This window comes from Serinus canaria, chromosome 26, assembly GCF_022539315.1.
Source record: "Serinus canaria isolate serCan28SL12 chromosome 26, serCan2020, whole genome shotgun sequence".
Lineage (NCBI taxonomy): Eukaryota > Metazoa > Chordata > Aves > Passeriformes > Fringillidae > Serinus > Serinus canaria.
The window spans coordinates 5,906,847-5,922,137 of NC_066339.1; the positions used below are offsets into that span (position 1 = coordinate 5,906,847).

The 15,291-nt window shown below is 55.5% G+C and overlaps 1 protein-coding gene across 1 annotated transcript; it reads right to left on the reverse strand.

The window, feature by feature from the left end:
- Positions 1–4,951: 4,951 nt before the first annotated feature.
- Positions 4,952–8,429, reverse strand: GUCA1A (guanylate cyclase activator 1A). Its single transcript, XM_030232784.2, has 4 exons — positions 8,232–8,429; positions 5,983–6,132; positions 5,387–5,477; positions 4,952–5,112 (listed from the first exon to the last, which is right to left on the reverse strand). Exons 1-4 carry the CDS (start codon positions 8,427–8,429, stop codon positions 4,952–4,954), a joined length of 600 nt encoding a protein of 199 aa, XP_030088644.1.
- Positions 8,430–15,291: the final 6,862 nt, after the last annotated feature.

The following is a 15,291-nucleotide window of genomic DNA, read 5'->3' on the forward strand; positions in this document are numbered from 1 at the left end:
GGCCTGAGGGGCTGAGGGCTGCTGGCTCCAAACGCTGGCATTTCCCAGCCCCACTCAGAGCTCAGAACAGCCCAGGGGGGACTCAGCTCCCTCGAGCCCCTGGTCCTGAGGAATCTTCACTGGAACAGCTTCTCCTGCCCTGGGAAGGGTGGATGAGCCCAGGGAGCTCCGGGATCTTCACTGCCCTGGGAGAAGTTTAGTGTGGGAGCAGAGCTGAGGGAAGAGCAGGGCTGAGCCTGGCAGTGTCTCTGCAATGGGAGGGTTTGTGCTGCTCCTTTGGCAGGACCACAGAATCAGAAATCATGGATTGTTTGGGGTGGGAGGAACCTTTAAACTCCTCGATTTGCAAACCCCCTGCCCTGGGCAGGGATGCCACAACAGGTTGCTCCAAACCCTGTCCAAACTGGCCTTGAAAAGTGACAAAAATTCCAGTACAGTGGTTTTACACTGGACTTAATTTATCCCCAGACTGCAGATACAGAATTTACACAAGCTGCAGGCTGAGCTCTGCTGTTCTAACCCATGTTTCTACACAGATGTACGTGGGAAGAGAATTTGGGTTGAATCAGTATCTTGATTCACCTTTATTGAATTTACTGGTTCATTCGAAGAGGAAAACCCCCCAGGAAAATAACATGAGCTTGTCTGTTCCATTTGAATTTTCCTATGGGACCAGTGGGCCAGGTCATACCAATGAAAAGATTTACAACCCCTTTTTTGTGGCCTTTAATTAGGACTGTAGTAGCTGTCATTAGCTGATTAGTGTGCTGGTTCGTGGTCTTGTCAGTTTACCCAGTGTTTAAATTCCATGGGGAAGTGCTCAGGATTGGACACAATCAGTGCTGGAGTTCAGATTGTGCACATTTCCACTTTGAAGTAGCCTTTCTATGAGTTCTCTGTAAATACTGAGCAGTTTGTGCTGTGCTGACTTATCAGGGCTGATTAGACTCGTGCTTTCTGCTGCCCTGAGGCAGCTGGGCAAGGCTCTCTCTGGTCAATAGTGTATCAGCTCAAGATCTGAGAGAAAAATCTGACTTCTGGCTTGAGAGCCCAGATGAAAACATTCACATTTATTGATTTTTCCAGCTTGTGAAAAAATGTTTTCATTGGAAGGTGCAAATCTCTAAGAATTCCTTACATTTCATCATCTCCACCAAGGAAACACCCCTGCTCCTTGCACGGATTTAGGGAAGCTGTTTAGTTCCTAGAATTGCGTTTTGCTGCTTCACTGAAATGCTTCAGATTCTGCAGTTCTGCTCACCTGGTCAGCCCAGGCTCTGCAGGGCTGTTTGGGGACCCCCAGGCCAGCAGCCCTCCCTGGAGAGCACCTGTACAGCTGCTGGTAGAAGTTTTGTAAAACACGAATTGAATAAAGAAATATTTATTAAAAACCTTTGTTTTGCAGTGCCTGTTTGTTAATTAGGTGAAGAGCTGTGTAAGCACCTGAGTGAAACTGTAGCCTGTGAGTGTGAGATATTGAATTTAGGGGAGGAGCTGCTGCAGCAGCTGGGTAAGACAGAGATAAGGCAGAGGTGACGATGCTGCTGCAGGGGCAGAGGTGGGAAGGAGCCTCTCGTGTTTAACTTGCTGCGATGACAGCAAAACCCGTGTGAGTAGAATTAAAAAAACAACGTTTCTCAATGGAGCTGGCAGCAGGGTTTGGAATAAAGCGAGCTGAGCGCTGCAATCAGGTGTGACCCCGGTGTGACCCTGGCAGGGCTGGAGCAGCACCGGGGCCGGTTCTGAGCCCGGGGCCTGGGCAGGGGTGGGATGGAGGTGCAGGGGCTCTCTTGGTGTCCGAGCTGGCAGAACCCATGGAAAATCGTTCCTCTTATCAATTGTGTAATCTTTGGGCAAGAAACGGCAAGGTGCTATTTTAAAGCCCTGGCTACAAAGGCCCTGATCTCTCGCAGCACTCCGGGCTGTTGATGTCAGCATTTGCATAATCCCATTGCCAGACTTAGGGCCCAGCCCCAATTGGATTGGGCTGATCGGATTTCCTTCTGCTCTAAACGGGGAAGCAGCAGAGCTTGGAAAAGGCAAATGCCACCTGACTTTTCTGGGCTGCCATCTGCTCCGTGCCCCGTGCCCTGCATGGGCAGGAGCGGCGGCGGAGTCACCAGGCTGGAAAGATGGAGCGGAGGGAGCAGGAGCCAAGGAGGCATCACATCCTGAAATCTCCGGGAGATGCAGCCCTGGGGAAGGCTGAGCACGGGGATGGGAGGCAGAGGGGAGAGGATCCCTGCCCTGCTCTGGGTGCAGCTGAGCTTTGGGCAGGGGCGGCTCCCCGGGGCTCGGGGCTGCCCGGGGTTTGTGTCCAGGTCATTCCCGAATCACCTGTGGGCAGGTTCCCTTCGAAAATGTCCTGTGCAAAGCCAGAGTGACCTCCTGAGCCCCGAGCCGGTCACTGCAGGCACTGCCTGTGGCCTCTTACAGTGGTTAGTTCTTACCGCACCTGTGCTCAGATGTGCCATGGCAAAATTCCTTTTCGTTCTTCCCTCCCTTTCCTTCTTTTCCTCCCTTTCCTCCTTTATTTTCCTTCCTTTCTTTCCCTGCTGTCCTCCCTTTTCCTTGCTTTTCCTTTCCTTCCTTCCTCCTTTTCTCTTCTTTATTTTCTTCAAAGTTAAGCTCACCTCCGAAGCCTAGAAGGTGTCTCAGGTGCATCACCCTTAAAGACCCTGCCCCGGAGGCTGTTCTGGGTCCGAGCGGCGCCGGGGCTGCCGGAAAGGGAAAGGGGCCGAGGAGGGTCTGGCCGGGAAAGGCTCCGGTGGCCTCTCCTCGCCTCTGAGACGGCGCTCCGAGCGCACTCGGGGCTGGTCTGGGGGGTCTGGGGTCCCGGGGCTGTTTTGGGGGATTCTCTCGGGTTTGGGGGGTCCCTCGGGTTTGGGCTCCTGGGGCTGTTTTGGGGGGGGTCCCTCGGGTTTGGGCTCCCGGGGCTGTTTTGGGGGGGTCCCTCGGGTTTGGGGTCCCGGGGCTGTTCTGGGGGGGCCCTCGGGTTTGGGGTCCCGGGGCTGTTCTGGGGGGGCCCTCGGGTTTGGGGTCCCGGGGCTGTTCTGGGGGGGCCCTCGGGTTTGGGGTCCCGGCGCGTTCCGGCTGCTCCCGGCGGGGCCGGCAGGGGGCGCTGCGGGACGGGCGGAGAAGGGGGGAGCGGGGGGGACCCAAAAACCGGGATGGGAACGGGAACGGGATAATGGGAACGGGATAGTGGGATAACGGGATAGTGGGAACGGGATAGTGAGATGGGAACGGGAATAGGACAGGGATGGGGACAGGGGTGGGACAGGGAATGGGACAGGGGTGGGACAGGGACAGCCCTTTTAGAACAATTTTGGTTTATAACTGGAGATCTGGCTGGTCAAAGCTGCTTCCTGCTGGCCCTTGGGCGCACAGGGGAGGCTGAGGGAAGCTCGGGCAGGGCTGACGGTGTCTGTGCCCAGCGAGGTGCTCAGAAAGCCCACGCTGAGCTCAGCTCCCTGCCCGTGCTGGTGCAGAGCCAAAGGGCTCTGAGTTTTGTGCTGGTCATCTTTGGGGAGGTGGTTTTGCTGCAAGAAGGAGTTCCACTGTGAGTAACAGCTCAGCCCACCTCTAATGAGAGGTTGCAGCTGCTCCCTCTGGCAGGGCTGCGAGTGGACAAGGTGGCCATCAAGGGCTCCTGTGCAGGGTGCTGTGGTTTGTGAGCCCGAGAACAACCCCAGAGCAGCTGTTTCTGCACTTGTGTGAGCCACTAAATCTGTCCTGCTGGAAGAGAGAAGAAGCACGACCTGAAATAATATTGTAAAACATCTTTATTAGCTCACCATAGGACTGGAAGTGCAAAAGCTTCCAGGTAAAACTCTGTCAACTGAAAAGACACCCAAGAAAAGTGGTCAGGAAGCTGCTTATGAATTGCAAACACCCAGTGCCAAATAACAGAGCTCTCAGCTGGGCAAGAAGTCCTTCCTGGTGTCCTGTGATGCCTCACCAGGCCTGGGAGCGCTCCCAGGGGTAAGGAGCTCCCTGCAGGAGCAGCCAGGGCACAGCCCGGGCTGTTGGGGGCTGGCAGCCCTGCCCTGGCACAGACCCTGCACAAGGGGTGCCAGGGCTGAGCCCCCGGGCACTGCCCTGATCCCACCCGGAGCTCTGGGCCTGGCAGGAATCCCCAGGTGCTGCTCTGAGCCGGGTCTCCCCCTGTGCAGCAGCTCCCCCCTGCAGAACCCACACAGACAGGGACTCAAAGCCTCCTGGTGCTCCTTTGCCAGGTGGGAAGTGGGCAGGAATTGTCCTGCAGCTCCCTCTCAGGTCCCTGTGCTGCTGATTCTGCTTGTGGGGAAGCACTTCCTTCCTTCCAGATGCTTCAGGGAGAAACATTTCCTTCCAGTCCAGGGGGTTGTTAAAGAAAGGCACCATTCCATGTTTGTAATACTTTTAAACAATAAAAGCCACTGCATTCACCCCTCCCCTCTTGCTAGCTCACAGATGTTTTAACTCACATTATCACTACTCACTGCTGGCCAAACAAGAGCAAGTGAAGGAAAGAGTGACCAGAACTGGAGACTGCTCACTCTGGAAATGCAAATGGAAGGAGAAGGTTTGGATCTGCTTTTCCAGGACCCCTCTCACCGGGGCCAAGTCCTGGGCAGCCCCTGGCTGGACCCCGCTGGGGGGTGTTGGCCACGGCCTCGGTGGCAATTTTGGGGTGTTCTCAGTGAGTTCTTGGCCTGCACAGCCTCGTGCAGCACTGGCTGTCCCCTCTCTGAGCTCAGCAGCAGTGTCCAGAGGCCATCCCAGGTCCGTGTGGGATGGACATTTTGTTTTTTAGCTCTGCACCCCTCCCTGCAGAGCCTCTCCTCCCGTGCCCGGGGGTGTCACACCCCGGTCCCCGCACTCAGGGGACAGTTCTGTCAGCAGGGAGTGCAGCCCCAGCTGATCCCAGGTGACAGTGCCCAGGGAGGCCAAGGGAAAGCCAAGGGAGCTACTGGGCAGCCTGGGCATCCTGCCCACCCTCGTGAGGGTTCTTGCCATCGTTCTGGATCAGCCTCACGATGTGGGTCAGGTCCAGGCTGCGCGTCAGGATGTCCAGCAGCATCTCGTCCTTCTGCACGCCCTCCATGAACTCCTCCAGGGACAGCTCACCTGCAGGGCACACCCACAGAGCTCCGTTAAACCCCACAGCTCCCTGCACCCCCAGGGCTGGCACAGACCCTGGAATGGGGGGCTCAGCCCCTGCATCGTGCCCCAGAGCCCAGCACAGAGCCACCCTGGCGGGGCTGGGGCAGAGGGGGAGCTCAGCCTGCACAGGGAGCCGCCCTCTGCCAGCTCTCCCACCCTGGTGCTCTGGAGCTGCTCTGGCAGCTGGAGTGCAGGGAGGGGAAGGCAGAGCAGAGGCCCTGCCCAGGAAGGGCCTCACCATCTCCATTGATGTCGATTTTGTTGAACACCATGTCTGTGAACTCCTCTGCTGTCATCTTCTCGTTGCAGCGGTTGATGGATCGAATGGCCTGGGGGGAACGAGGGGCACAGGGGTTACCAGTGCTCTGCAGGTGTGGGTGTCCATCAGAACAAGTGGCCACAAAAGGCCAGATGCTTTTTCAGGGCTAAAACTTGTTTTCAGGCAGTTAGGCTTGGAAAGGAGTAAGTCCTGACTAAAAGGCTGGAGATTAAAATCACCTAAAAAGGCCATCAATGCTTTACAAGATTTACTGGGCATGCTGGGATAAGCCAGAAGCCATTCACCTCTGAAAACCCTTAGAGTTAATTCAAGTGCTAATCTCAGCCCCAGTTTCAGTGCATGGGGTTAATCAAGCTGCCAGGGGAGGACAGGGGGTGCTGGGTGTGCGAGAGTGTGGGAGGCACAGCTGGCAGAGGAGAGCAGCAGGTTTGGGCAGTGTCTGTGACTGACCATGGGATTCATGGGCTGGAAGTTGCTGTTGCAGCCTCTCTGCACCCAGGGAGGGCAGGACAGGAGGAGCTGTGGGCAGGACAGGAGGAGCTGGGCCCACTCACTTTGATGATGTTCAGCAGCTCAGCCCGGTCGATGCAGCCGTTGCCATCCACGTCGTAGAGCTTGAAATACCACCTGAGCTTCTGGTCCACCTTCCCCTTCAGCACCAGGCTCAGAGCTGCCACATACTCCATAAAATCTATGTAGCCATCCTAAGAGTAGAAGGTTGGAAGTAAGGTGAGATTAAAAGCAGAGTCAGTCAATAAAGGATTATTTTAGTCACTTCTGAAGTTCCCCCTGGAACTGGTCCCCCTGCCCTGAGACCAGGGGCTTGTGGAGCACAGTGGTGAAAGCCAAGGTTCCACCTGAATCTGGGCAGAAATGTTGTAGGATGATAGAATTATAAAATCCTAAAGGCTGGGGAAGGTTTCTGAGGCCAGCCTTGGAGCGTTGGGTTGGCAAGGAGGGACTGGCTGGGTGCATCTGGCCTGGGGACTGAGAGCTGGCCTGGGCTCAGGAATTAACACACCAGGCATTAATTACCAGCCCAAAGCAGCGGGGATTCAGAGGTCAGAGAGGTTTATGCAGATGAGCCCTGATAAATTCCCCAAACTCACCCTGCCTGCACACACCTACAGCTCCTTTCTCCTGCCAGGGGTCTCATTTGCAGGAGAGGAGCAAATTCAGGAGTGACCCCAGCACGCTGCTGACACCTCAGGCTGGGAGTGTTCCTCTGCCCCTGTGCCATTTCTGTGCCTGCTCCACGTTTGGAGCACAAACACTTTTATCTTTGACTTTCCTGCAGGGTGTTTGCCCACCCCAGCTCGTGCCATGGTTTGAGGTGCCCAGCTGGACCCAGGACTGGCACCACTGAAAGCTGCTGGCCTGAGCTCACAGGCCACCAAACTGCCCCCAGATGAGCCTGTGACCCTCACAGCTTCCAGGAGGTTGTTAAAATGCCCGTGCCCACCACAGAGCGTTCCCATGGCATTCCTGGGATTCCCTGCTGTGGTTTGTGGCACTTCCCTGGAAGGGCTCCTGTGGATGTGGCACTGGGGACACCGTTGGTGGTGAGCCCAGCAGAGCTGGGGGAGAGCAGGGTTCAGGGGTCTCAGGGGCCCTTTCCAGCCTCAGTGATTCCATGATTCCCACTGCAGACCTCGGCAGAGCCCGAGCCAGGGTTCTGTCAGTGAACAAAGGCACGGCCCCGCGGGCCAGGACCTTCCAGAGATCATCTGCTTTATCCCCTGCTGCAGGAGCCAGATTAGGGACAAATAACTGCTAAGCCCCTTCCCAGCAGGATTTCCTGTGCATCAATTGCCTTTTCAGGCAGGCATTCAAACACAGCAGTGAGCAAGGGAAAGGCCAAGGCACAAACCAAACACCTGGAGGATTTAGGGCCTGATTTGCATTTTTGTCAATGGGATTAATGCCACTAAGCCCTTTGGGTTGCCATAAAATAGATTCCTCATCTCACAGGAGGTGCAATTTCAGGTCATTTGCAAGCAGAGGAGGATGCAGTTTCCTGTTGGAGACACAGCATCCATCTGCCCCCCAAATCCCTGCTCCAGGACTGCATTCCCAAATCCCTGCTCTGGAACTGCATTCCCAAATCCCTGCTCTGGAACTGCATTCCCAAATCCCTGCTCCAGGACTGCATTCCCAAATCCCTGCTCTGGAACTGCATTCCCAAATCCCTGCTCTGGAACTGCATTCCCAAATCCCTGCTCTGGAACTGCATTCCCAAATCCCTGCTCTGGGGCTGCATTCCCAAATCCCTGCTCTGGAACTGCATTCCCAAATCCCTGCTCTGGGACTGCATTCCCAAATCCCAAAGCCTCTCCCCAGGGAGCCTGAGCTCCGTATCCCATGGAATAAAACCAAGCCCAGTGCAATCCCTTTGGAGTTTCCACTCAGAGTTTCCCACAGCACAAACAGCCCCAGCCCGTGCTGGGGACTCACTGGCCCTGCATGAATGCAGCCCTTGTCCTCACAGCCACTGTCACAACATCCAGTGCTTAAGGATTAAAGGGCACTTCATTTTAAAGGGATCAAAGACTGAGGGATAAAACCCCACTGTTTTAGGAGGAAAACATCAGTCCTGGGAGCAGTCTCTGTGTCCTTGCGGAGCAGGCAGTGGGTGAGGAGCTCCTGCTGGCATTTTTCACGTTCCAGAACCAATTCTACAGTTTATGAGGCTGCAGTGAACCAGGCTGCACATACCCAGAGCAGGTTCTGCCTCCCTCCCTCCCACCCAGCCAGCCCAGCAGAGCAGGGCCCAGCCCTGCCAAGGGGGAAGGACAATATTTACCTTATTAAAGTCAAACGTCTCAAACATTTGCTCAACGTATTTGTTCGCTGCTGGACTCAGGTTTTTCAAGCCAAAAAACTGTTTGAACTCGTAGAGGGTGAGCTGGCCAGAAGGACACTCTGTCATGAACTTCTTGTACCACTGGTGGCACTCGGTGGTGCTCAGCTCCTCCACGGTTTTCCCGTCCATGTTCCCCATCTCCACACCAACTGCTGGTCCCTTTGCAGCCAAAAACGGAGTCTTTGTGAGATTGAGGGGAAAAACCTCACAATTCTGCTTCTGGCCTTGGCAGCCCAGAGGTCCCCAGCAGTGCAGGGTCAGGACATCAGGAAATCCCTGGTGCTGTCCAGATTCCAGCAGGGATGGGCACAGGAGGCTCCTCTTCCTGGGGAAACCCAACAGCACAAAACCCTCCTTGGTCGGGAAGGGGAGTTTTAAGCACCCAGCAAATCCCTCCCCAGCCAATGAGGCTCGGAGGGTGGGGGGCTCCTGCCAGGCATTAAGAGTTCAGGTTAAAATAGAAAAGAGGTAAAATGGGGAAGTCTGGCAGATTACAGGCCCAGCAGAGGATTAGGAGGGTGGAATTTTCTCTGTGATGAGCTAATCTCTTAATCCACTTCATTTATCGTTTGGGGGGGCTGGTGTCACATGAGCCACAACTTTGGACCAGAACCAGAGTAAGAAAAACGAGAGAAAACCACTCTGAATGCTCTGTGCTGTTTCTGCTTTTTGCTTTCCCTTCACCTCACCCTGCCCGAGGATTCCAGAGGGGCTCTAGAGCCTGGAACTCAGGGAGGGGGAAGAACCACTTCAGCTCCTGGAGGAGACACAGCAGGAGGGTAAATTTGGTGTGAGGAGACAAATATAGGAATGTAATTGCTTTGAATGGTGAGGGTTTAAGTCTGCTTTAACTGCAGACAGCAGGAAGGGGAAGGGCTCTCCCCCACCAGCTCCAGGGGTCCTGTGTCCAGTCTTGGTCCTGCTAATTGAGTGGTTTTTCCTCAAAATTGTCCCACTCTCTGCTCACCCCAGCAGTGTGTCCTGGCTGCTGCACTACAAACTCAGCTCACACCAGTGGAGTTTAATGCAGCTTCAGTTTTCACTTTTGATGGGTTACCATGCAAAATTCTCACGTAAATACAACCAAAATCCAGTGTTGTTTTCACTTTGTCACACAGCATTCTGAGAAGTACTCGGGAACAAAATCTCCTCAGAAAGCACCATGGGCCAGATCCTGGGCTGGAAGTGAAAGATGTGAGCCCAGGGTGTCCCACAGAGTTTATCCACAGCACACAGTTTGTACCTGACAACTGCAGTTATCTAACAAGTAGCAGAGGCCAGCATTGCTTCTGCACCACAGTAAATTAGGAATAACTCTGCTAAAAAAAGCAGCATTACACAATCAAAAAACACTCATGGAAAAGGAATTAAGCTGAGGAACACTAATTGGATGTGCTAATTCTGTACTGGCCCCTGTTGAGCCAGGTGAGCCTGCAGTGATGGCCTGAGCCCAGCCCAGCCAGTGCTGAGCCAGGTGAGCTGGGCTGGGTGGGCTGGCAGTGCCCTGTGCTGTGACACCCAGAGCAGCAGGAAGGGACAGGACAAGCTGGGCAGGGTTCAGAGCAAAATGCACTCTGCATATTTCCCTGGGGAGCAGCGGCAGAGCCTCCCCACCCAGCTGGGCTGGCCCTGCCCGTGGGTGTCACACCAAGGGGACACGGTGCCCATGGGTGTCACACCAAAGGGACACGGTGCCCATCGGTGTCACACCAAGGGGACACGGTGCCCGTAGGTGTCACACCAAGGGCACACAGTGCCCATGGGTGTCACACTGATGGGACACGGTGCCCATGGGTGTCACACCAAAGGGACACAGTGCCCATGGATGTCACACCAAAGGGACACGATGCCCGTGGGTGTCACACCAAGGGAACACTGTCACCATGGCACTCACACTGTTGGGACACACACAGTGCCTGTGGCTCTCACTCCCATATGACACTGTACCCCGTGTCTCTCACACACAGGACACTGTCCCCCCGTGTCTCTCACACACGGGACACTGTCCCCCCAGGTCTCTCACACACAGGACACTGTCCCCCCGTGTCTCTCACACACAGGACACTGTCCCCCGTGTCTCTCACACACAGGACACTGTCCCCCGTGTCTCTCACACACAGGACACTGTCCCCCATGTCTCTCACACATTGGACACTGTCCCCCCGTGTCTCTCACACACAGGACACTGTCCCCCGTGCTGTCTGAGGCCTTTATTGCCCGCGGGCAGTCGCAGCTATGGCTTGGGGCCGTGGCAGGCTCTCCACCTGCGGATGTCGGTGCTGGGCAGCCCCAGGCGTGCTCGGCCGTGCGCGGTGCCCTCCTGGAAGCGGAAGCCACAGAAGGCTTTCTGTGCCGTGCAGAACGGGGACAGCGAGTTGGGCCACCCTGGCTGGTAGAACACGAAGTTGAAGGAGCTGAGGGGACGGCCCCCAGTGTGGACAACGACCGGCACGAAGCGAGAGCCCAGGGGAGCGGCTGGAGGCGGCCGGTTCCTTGGCCTGGGGGGTGGCTGGGTGACCTCCGGCTCTGCCTTGGCCTCCTCCATTCCCTCGGCTCTCCTGGTCTTTGCTTCTGGTGTTTTCACCACCTGTGGAGGGAAAAGATCCAGAGAAATGGGTGGCAATTGCCCCCAGCCTCACCATCCCCAGCAGGAGAGCCTGGGCAGCTCCTGCAAGGGCACTCAGGCAGTGTGAGTGCTGGGGGGTTTGCACATCCAAAAATCTGAGCTTAAAGAGAAAGGGCTTTAAACTCAAATGATGCTCTGGAAATATGGAAGTGACTTTAAAGAAATGCTGAGAGAATAGGAATGATGAGACACAAAGGACTCGATTCTCTCTTGACTCTCAGTTACAGCAGTGATAAATGCCAGCAGCACACGCTCCTGGTGATGTCAGCAGCCGCAGCCATGGCAAACCTCAAAAAGGGCTCAGCACAATCTGACCCAGGAGGACGTAGCAGTGATGGCAGAACCTGCCACTCTCCTTTGGGGCAGCAGCTCTGGGTGCCTCTGCGGGGCCCTCCAGCTCCCTGAGCCCCCTCCTGCTCCGGGCACTGCTCGCAGTCCATCTCCACGTGGGTTTTCCCCCAGAAATGTGAGGGATGCCTGCCCACACAGGGCACAAGGAGCAGGGAAAGGGCCCTGAGCCTTGCAAGAGCCCTTTGCAGAGGAGGGCAGGGTGTGAGCCCCAGGACACGCAGGGTGAGCTGTGACCCACGGCTGCTGCAGGGCTGTGCTGGCTGCAGAGACGTTTCTGCTGCTGTTACCTAAGCATGACTCAGTTATCTTGTTTTCATTGACGACACCTCTGTGCACATGGAAACTGGCTCTTCCCTCAGCAATTAGCCACTCTGCTCCTGCCTGTCCTAAATCAATGCTTTGCTGTTTGCTTATTTTTAACCTTGTAAAGAGGTTTCCTACTTTCCGTGACGTGCTTGGTGCTATTTCTGTTCCCCTAAATCTATTAAGAAGGGAATGCCTGCAAATTGTTCAGAAATCTCCTTAGAGCCTTTGAGGGGAATCACCAGATCCCTGCAGGTTCACCACCTCTTTTGGTCCCTCATTTCTCCAGGGCAGATGCCTGGAAGGACCTCAGCACACTGCAGTCATTCCAGCAGCTGCTGCCGCAAGGAAACATGAGTCCATTTTCCTCAGGGGATAAAATAATGGGATTTTGACTCCTGAAAAGCAGATTTTATACCACCACAGCCATATCAGTGAGGTTTGTGCACCTCGTTTCTGGACTTGGGTTGTTTCTGTGCTGTTTTCACACAGGTGTGTGCTGGCAGCTCCTGCCCGTTTGCAGGAGGAGGAGACAAGTACACACAGGACTGTGCTGGTGCCTGTGCACCCACCCAGCAGGAGCACTCGAGTCATGTATTTGGGGCGTGGAGGGGAGGCTGGAGCTGCCTTGGCAGCCCCATTGCTAAGTCATGCAGCTGCCTTCAGGATGAGCAGGGCTGGCCAGGTCCTGCAGTCACTCAGTGCTGGGCAGTGCTGAGCTCTGGCTCTGCTCCTGCCCTGGGGCTGCCCCACAGTTCCTGCTCCTCCTCTGGGGCACCTGGAGCTCTGCAGGAGCTCTGCAGGAGCTCAGAAGCTCCTCCCTGCCTGGGTGGATGCACCTGCTTGCATGGTCCCTGCCTGGGAGGGGAAGCACCAGCTTAAGGTCCAGGTGCTATTTATGGCTCCGTGCCTGAATGAAGAGTCCCACTAATCCTATTGCACCAGTTCCTACGTAGAGAGATCCCTAATCCCTCCCAAACTGCCTGGTGTCCATCACAGCAAATCCCCCAGGTGGGTCCTAGGGGAATCAGGGAAGGAGGAAGGGCTCAGAGGAAAACCTCCCTGGGGAGGAGCTCCCTGGGCAGCTGCCAGAGCCTGGCTGCCAGTGCTGCCCACCCTGGAGCCATCCCAGAGCCATCCTTGAGCCATCCCTGAAACCATCCCAGAGCCATCTCTGGAACCATCCCGGAACCATCCCTGGAACCATCCCAGAATCATCCTTGGAGCCATCCCAGAGCCATCCCAAGCACCAGGTGTGTTTGCTCTGAGCTCTCAGCACCGTGGGGGCACAGCCAGCTGACAGCAGTGGGATTTGCACGGCAGGGATGGGATGAAGCCTCCTGCTGCCATCACTGTGACCTCGTCACCCTCGGGCAAGGACCTGCAGCCCACAGGGAGGGGACACGGTGGGACAGTGTCCCTGCTGCCCAGCTGTGAGCCTGGGACACCCACCTGGGAGGTGTTCTCAGGAGGGAGGCCCTGGCATGTGGCACTGCCTGGGGCAGAGGCAGCAGCCAGCACTGCAGGGCTGGCTGTCAGGGCCATGGTGACCTCAGGGGCCATTGTGACCTCGGGGTGTCACCGCGGTGCTGGATGTCACAGGGGGTGCAGAGGGGTGCAGGGGCTCAGCCATGGGGACAGGATTTAAGGATTTACAGCCCTGGGAGCTGCCAGTGCAGCTGAGGCTCTGCAGGACACTGCTGGCACTGCCACCCCAGCTGCAGCACGGGCCCCCTGCCCCACTGGCACGAGCTGCTCCTCTGTCCCCAGGAGCTGTTTGCTGTTCTGCAGGCACACCTGGGGGGGTTCTCCTCTCACCCCTTCCTCCCCCGGGTCCTGCCCCTGCTGCACAAACCTCTCTGACACCTGCGAGTGCAGCAGGAACCATCCACATCTGAGGGTGCAGCTCCTCACCCTGATGTGAAAGCAGATTGTTCTGGGGTGTTTACCCGTGTTGGGATCAAAGGCAGCCTCACACTGCGCTGTGTTACATCACAGCAGTGCTCACACGGCTCTCTCTATGCCATAAAATCTGCTGGAGATCTTCCCAGTGCTTTCCTGAGCTTTGTGCCCAGCCCAGCCCAGCAGTCCCTTTTGCTGGGTGGCCTCGATCACGCAGGAGTGACAGTGGTCCTGCCTTAGGAACACAGCCCAGGCACCCAGCTTGGCAACCTTCCCTTGTCTCTGGAGTTTGCTCCTCACAGAAGCCACCGTGCCCAGCCGGCTGCTCGTGCTGCTCCTGAGCTTCCCCTGCCCTTCTGAGGGGAGCTCTGGAGGTGGAAGGTGAAAACCAAACATCTTTCATCCGGAACACCCAGATGGGAATGTGCACAGGAGCTCTGGCAGGACTGCTCAGCACCTTGTGCTCTGTGGGATAATGAATCCACCTCCAGAGCCCTGCCTGCAGTGAGGGGGATGTTTTCCTGCCTGGCACCCAGGGCGAGGCGGAAGCGGTGCTGGGGGTGGCAGGGCTGGGATGTGGGGATGGGGCACCCCCAGCCCCGGGGGGTGCCCAGCAGCACCCCAGCAGCAGCAGGGGCTGAGTCACCCCTGCTGCTCCCACCCCTTTGAAGTCTCCTGGCTGTAATGAGATTTTGTGGGACACCTTTGTGCACGAGCCCAGGCTCTCTCATTCCACAGGATTTTATTGGCTTGGCCGCTGCAGCTCTGTTCCTTTTTTTTTTTTTTTTTTTTTTTTTCCTAAAGAGAAATAAAATTTATTATATGTTGAAATAGCAAAGACTTTGCTGGCTTCTCGCTCTGCTGTTCTAGGCAGAACAAAATGTGACTGAACGCTCTCAGGAAAGCCAAAACAAAATTACAGAACTAGTATGCTGGTGCACTAAAATCACTTTCTCTTGATAATTTCTGGTTTCCAGCTGACAGGATGGGTTTCTTCAGTAGCAGTATCATCCTCTTTGTGTACTTTTATGGTTTTATCAGCTTCAGCCGTTAGCAATCTGCGTTCTGACTGGTCAAAAACACAAGGAAATATTCCTGATTTCTGATTCCCTGCCCAAAGAACCTGGCTGCACAGCTGCATGTACTCTCTGAAATTGTACCCAGCTCTCCACTCCCAGAGGTGCACGGTACCGTTACCAGCTCCTGACACCAGAACACCATCAGAATTCACAGCCAGCGTGTTTGCAATGGCACTGTGACCAGAGAGGTTCTCAATGAAGATTCCAGCTGGGAATTTCCACACGGTGCCAGCTGTGGTTCTGCTGGAGCAGGGATCCTGGACAAAGGGGGAGTTTTCCTCTGAAGCTCCAGGGCTGCTGGAGATGGGCCTGCTCTCCCTCTGGGAATGCAGTGGGAAAAAGCTGGGTGTGATGTTCCCAAATCTCAGATTGTATCCAGGTAGGAATGCTTGGCTCCTCCCCTGGGCGGAGCATCTCCCCATGGGATGGTGGAATTTGATCAGCCATGCAGGGACACACAGTGGCCATGGACAGAGGAGATCTCCTGGAGGGAGGATGGGCTGTGGAAGAGATAAAGAGCACTCCCCCACCTGGTTTGAACAGCTGGTGATAGAATGCACACTTCTGGTTCCATTTTCCATTGCCACCTAAGACAGTGTAATATTACTATTCTACATTGTAAGATATATCGTTGTTTTCTGTTAAGAGATAAGACTACCCCGGCTAAAACAGCTGTGATGAAACACTGATAAACTCCTGTTTGTGGCTAAAGAAGATACAGTGTTCACCCTTGATTTTG

Coding starts and splice junctions, on each gene's coding strand:
- GUCA1A (XM_030232784.2), bottom strand. CDS start 8,429: ATGGGGAACATGGACGGGAAAACCGTGGAGGAGCTGAGCACCACCGAG. Junction 6,133..8,231: donor AGACGTTTGACTTTAATAAG/GTAAATATTGTC, acceptor TTCTACTCTTAG/GATGGCTACATAGATTTTAT. Junction 5,113..5,386: donor AATCGACATCAATGGAGATG/GTGAGGCCCTTC, acceptor TGTGCCCTGCAG/GTGAGCTGTCCCTGGAGGAG.